The 3,131-nt window shown below is 44.1% G+C and overlaps 1 protein-coding gene across 1 annotated transcript in view; it reads left to right on the top strand.

The window, feature by feature from the left end:
* The window catches only part of LOC111982700 (uncharacterized), a 39,197-nt gene that overhangs the window by 13,295 nt on the left and 22,771 nt on the right, over positions 1–3,131 (top strand). Inside the window, 1 exon segment of the mRNA XM_070433872.1 lies at positions 848–1,002. Coding sequence (XP_070289973.1) covers positions 848–1,002 — 155 coding nt within the window.

Below are 3,131 nucleotides of genomic sequence, written 5' to 3'. Positions count from 1 at the left end.
AGCTCTGGGATTTGATCTAGCAACCTTTCGGTTACTGGCCCAACGAACTAACCACTAGGCTACCTGCCACCCCAAAGAAGAGATACCGGTTGTAGTTTTTGACATCAGAGGAGTCGAGTGGGTGGCAGGTTCATGCTCTACAACATCYGTAGAGTATGATCTTACCTCACATAGGAAGTGGCGCAGGTCCTAATCCTGGCACTTGTAATTTCCCGTTTGGACTACTGCAACTCGCTGTTGACTGGGCTCCCCGCTTGTGCCATCAAACCCCTGCAACTTACCCAGAATGCTCCACCCCTACAGGATGGCAGCTCTCACTCATCCCAGTCACTCTTCTCTGTCCTGGCACCCCAATGGTGGGACCAGCTTCCTCCTGAAGCGAGGACAGCAGAGTCCCTGCCCATGTTCCGAAAACATCTGAAACCCTATCTCTTCAAAGAGCATCTTAAATAATCCCCCGGAATAAACATATTGCTTACTCACAATCAACTAATTCAAACAGAAATCATTGTTGAGCTTTCCTTCATTTAATATTGATTGAATTAAATAGGTGTTTTCTCCTCAAAAAGAATGTGAACTATTTGGCACAAGCGCTGCATTGTGTTCCAATGTCTATTGGGTTAGATTGTTAACTCATGTGGTGGTAAATGTACCTTTGCCGTCAACTTCTAGCCTATAGTGTGTCTCTCAACCAGAATAAATCAATGGCATTACCTAAAGGTAATTATTCAGAATCACATCCTTGACTGAACTGTGTTCCACCTCTTGTGCTTATGTAATGTGTTTAATGGGTAACTGTACCGTACACTGTATACTGTGATGTACCTGGGTGTGTTTTTCCCATCAGGCAGCTGCAGAAAACCAGTGCCCCAGTGGACAGCAGGCTCAAGTACCTGACAGGGGAGTGGTTTTACGAGGCCAAGTCTCTGAGACACAGGGAAAAGATCCATGGCTCCGAAGTCATCCTGGCCTCCATGAAGCAGAGGAAAGCAGGTTCTTTAGGTGGGTCAAAAACACTGTTCAACCACTAATTGAGCACTGCATACAGTAAGTCATTCTCACGCAAGATAAGTATGTGTGCAGTTCACACATACCGCCGTATAATGAAAAAGCCATACATGAGGGTAGAATATATTTCATTTTTTTAAATTGTATTTATTTATTTCACCTTTTTTTAACCAGGTAGGCCAGTTGAGAACAAGTTCTCATTTACAACTGCGACCTAGCCAAGATAAAGTATAGCAGTGCGACAAAAACAACAACACAGAGTTACACATAAACAAACGTACAGTTAATAACGCAAAATAAAATAAAAATAGAAAGATCTATGTACAGTGTGTGCAAATGTAGAAGAGTAGGGAGGTGGGCAATAAATAGGCGAAAATAATTACAATTTAGCATTAATACTGGAGTGATATATGTGCAGATGATGATGTGCAAGTAGAGATACTGAGGTGCAAAAGAGCAAGAGGGTAAGTAATAATATGGGGATGAGGTGTGCTATTTACAGATTGGCTGTGTACAGGTACAGTGATCGGTAAGCTGCTCTGACAGCTGATGCTTAAAGTTAGAGAGGGAGATATACAGTGGGGAGAACAAGTATTTGATACACTGCCGATTTTGCAGGTTTTGATACTTACAAAGCATGTAGAGGTCTGTAATTTTTATCATAGGTACACTTCAACTGTGAGAGACGGAATCTAAAACAAAAATCCAGAAAATCCCATTGTATGATTTTTAAGTAATTAATTAGCATTTTATTGCATGACATAAGTATTTGATCACCTACCAACCAGTAAGAATTCCAGGTCTCACAGACCTGTTAGTTTTTCTTTAAGAAGCCCTCCTGTTCTCCACTCTACCTGTATTAACTGCACCTGTTTGAACTCGTTACCTGTATAAAAGACACCTGTCCACACACTCAATCAAACAGACTCCAACCTCTCCACAATGGCCAAGACCAGAGAGCTGTGTAAGGACATCAGGGATAAAATTGTAGAAGGCTGGGATGGGCTACAGGACAATAGCCTGCACAAGGCTGGGATGGGCTACAGGACAATAGGCAAGCAGCTTGGTGAGAAGGCAACAACTGTTGGCGCAATTATTAGAAAATGGAAGAAGTTCAAGATGACGGTCAATCAAGTTCAAGATGACGGTCAAACCCCCTCGGTCTGGGGCTCCATGCAAGATCTCACCTCGTGGGGCATCAATGATCATGAGGAAGTTCACTGTGAGAGACGGAATCTAAAACAAAAATCCAGAAAATCACATTTGTATGATTTTTAAGTAATTAATTTGCATTTTATTGCAATGACATAAGTATTTGATACATCAGAAAAGCAGAACTTAATATTTGGTACAGAAACCTTTGTTTGCAATTACAGAGATCATACGTTTCCTGTAGTTCTTGACCAGGTTTGCACACACTGCAGCAAGGATTTTGCGCACTCCTCCATACAGACTTCTCCAGATCCTTCAGGTTTCGGGGCTGTCGCTGGGCAATACGGACCTTTCGCTCCCTCCAAAGATTTTCTATTGGGTTCAGGTCTGGAGACTGGCTAGGCCACTCCAGGACCTTGAGATGCTTCTTACGGAGCCACTCCTTAGTTGCCCTGGCTGTGTGTTTCGGGTCGTTGTCATGCTGGAAGACCCAGCCACGACCCATCTTCAATGCTCTTACTGAGGGAAGGAGGTTGTTGCCAAGATCTCGCGATACATGGCCCCATCCATCCTCCCCTCAATACGGTGCAGTCGTCCTGTCCCCATTTGCAGAAAAGCATCCCCAAAGAATGATGTTTCCACCTCCATGCTTCACGGTTGGGATGGTGTTCTTGGGGTTGTACTCATCCTTCTTCTTCCTCCAAACACGGCGAGTGGAGTTTAGACCAAAAAGCTCTATTTTTGTCTCATCAGACCACATGACCTTCTCCCATTCCTCCTCTGGATCATCCAGATGGTCATTGGCAAACTTCAGATGGGCCTGGACATGCGCTGGCTTGAGCAGGGGGACCTTGTGTGCGCTGCAGGATTTTAATCCATGACGGCTGTATGTGTTACTAATGGTTTTCTTTGAGACTGTGGTCCCAGCTCTCTTCGGGTCATTGACAGGTCCTTCCGTGTAGTTTGGGCTG

Source organism: Salvelinus sp. IW2-2015, linkage group LG22, assembly GCF_002910315.2.
Source record: "Salvelinus sp. IW2-2015 linkage group LG22, ASM291031v2, whole genome shotgun sequence".
Taxonomy (NCBI): domain Eukaryota; kingdom Metazoa; phylum Chordata; class Actinopteri; order Salmoniformes; family Salmonidae; genus Salvelinus; species Salvelinus sp. IW2-2015.
Note: the sequence above shows the minus strand (reverse complement) of the source record. Positions and strands in the feature narration are given on the sequence as shown.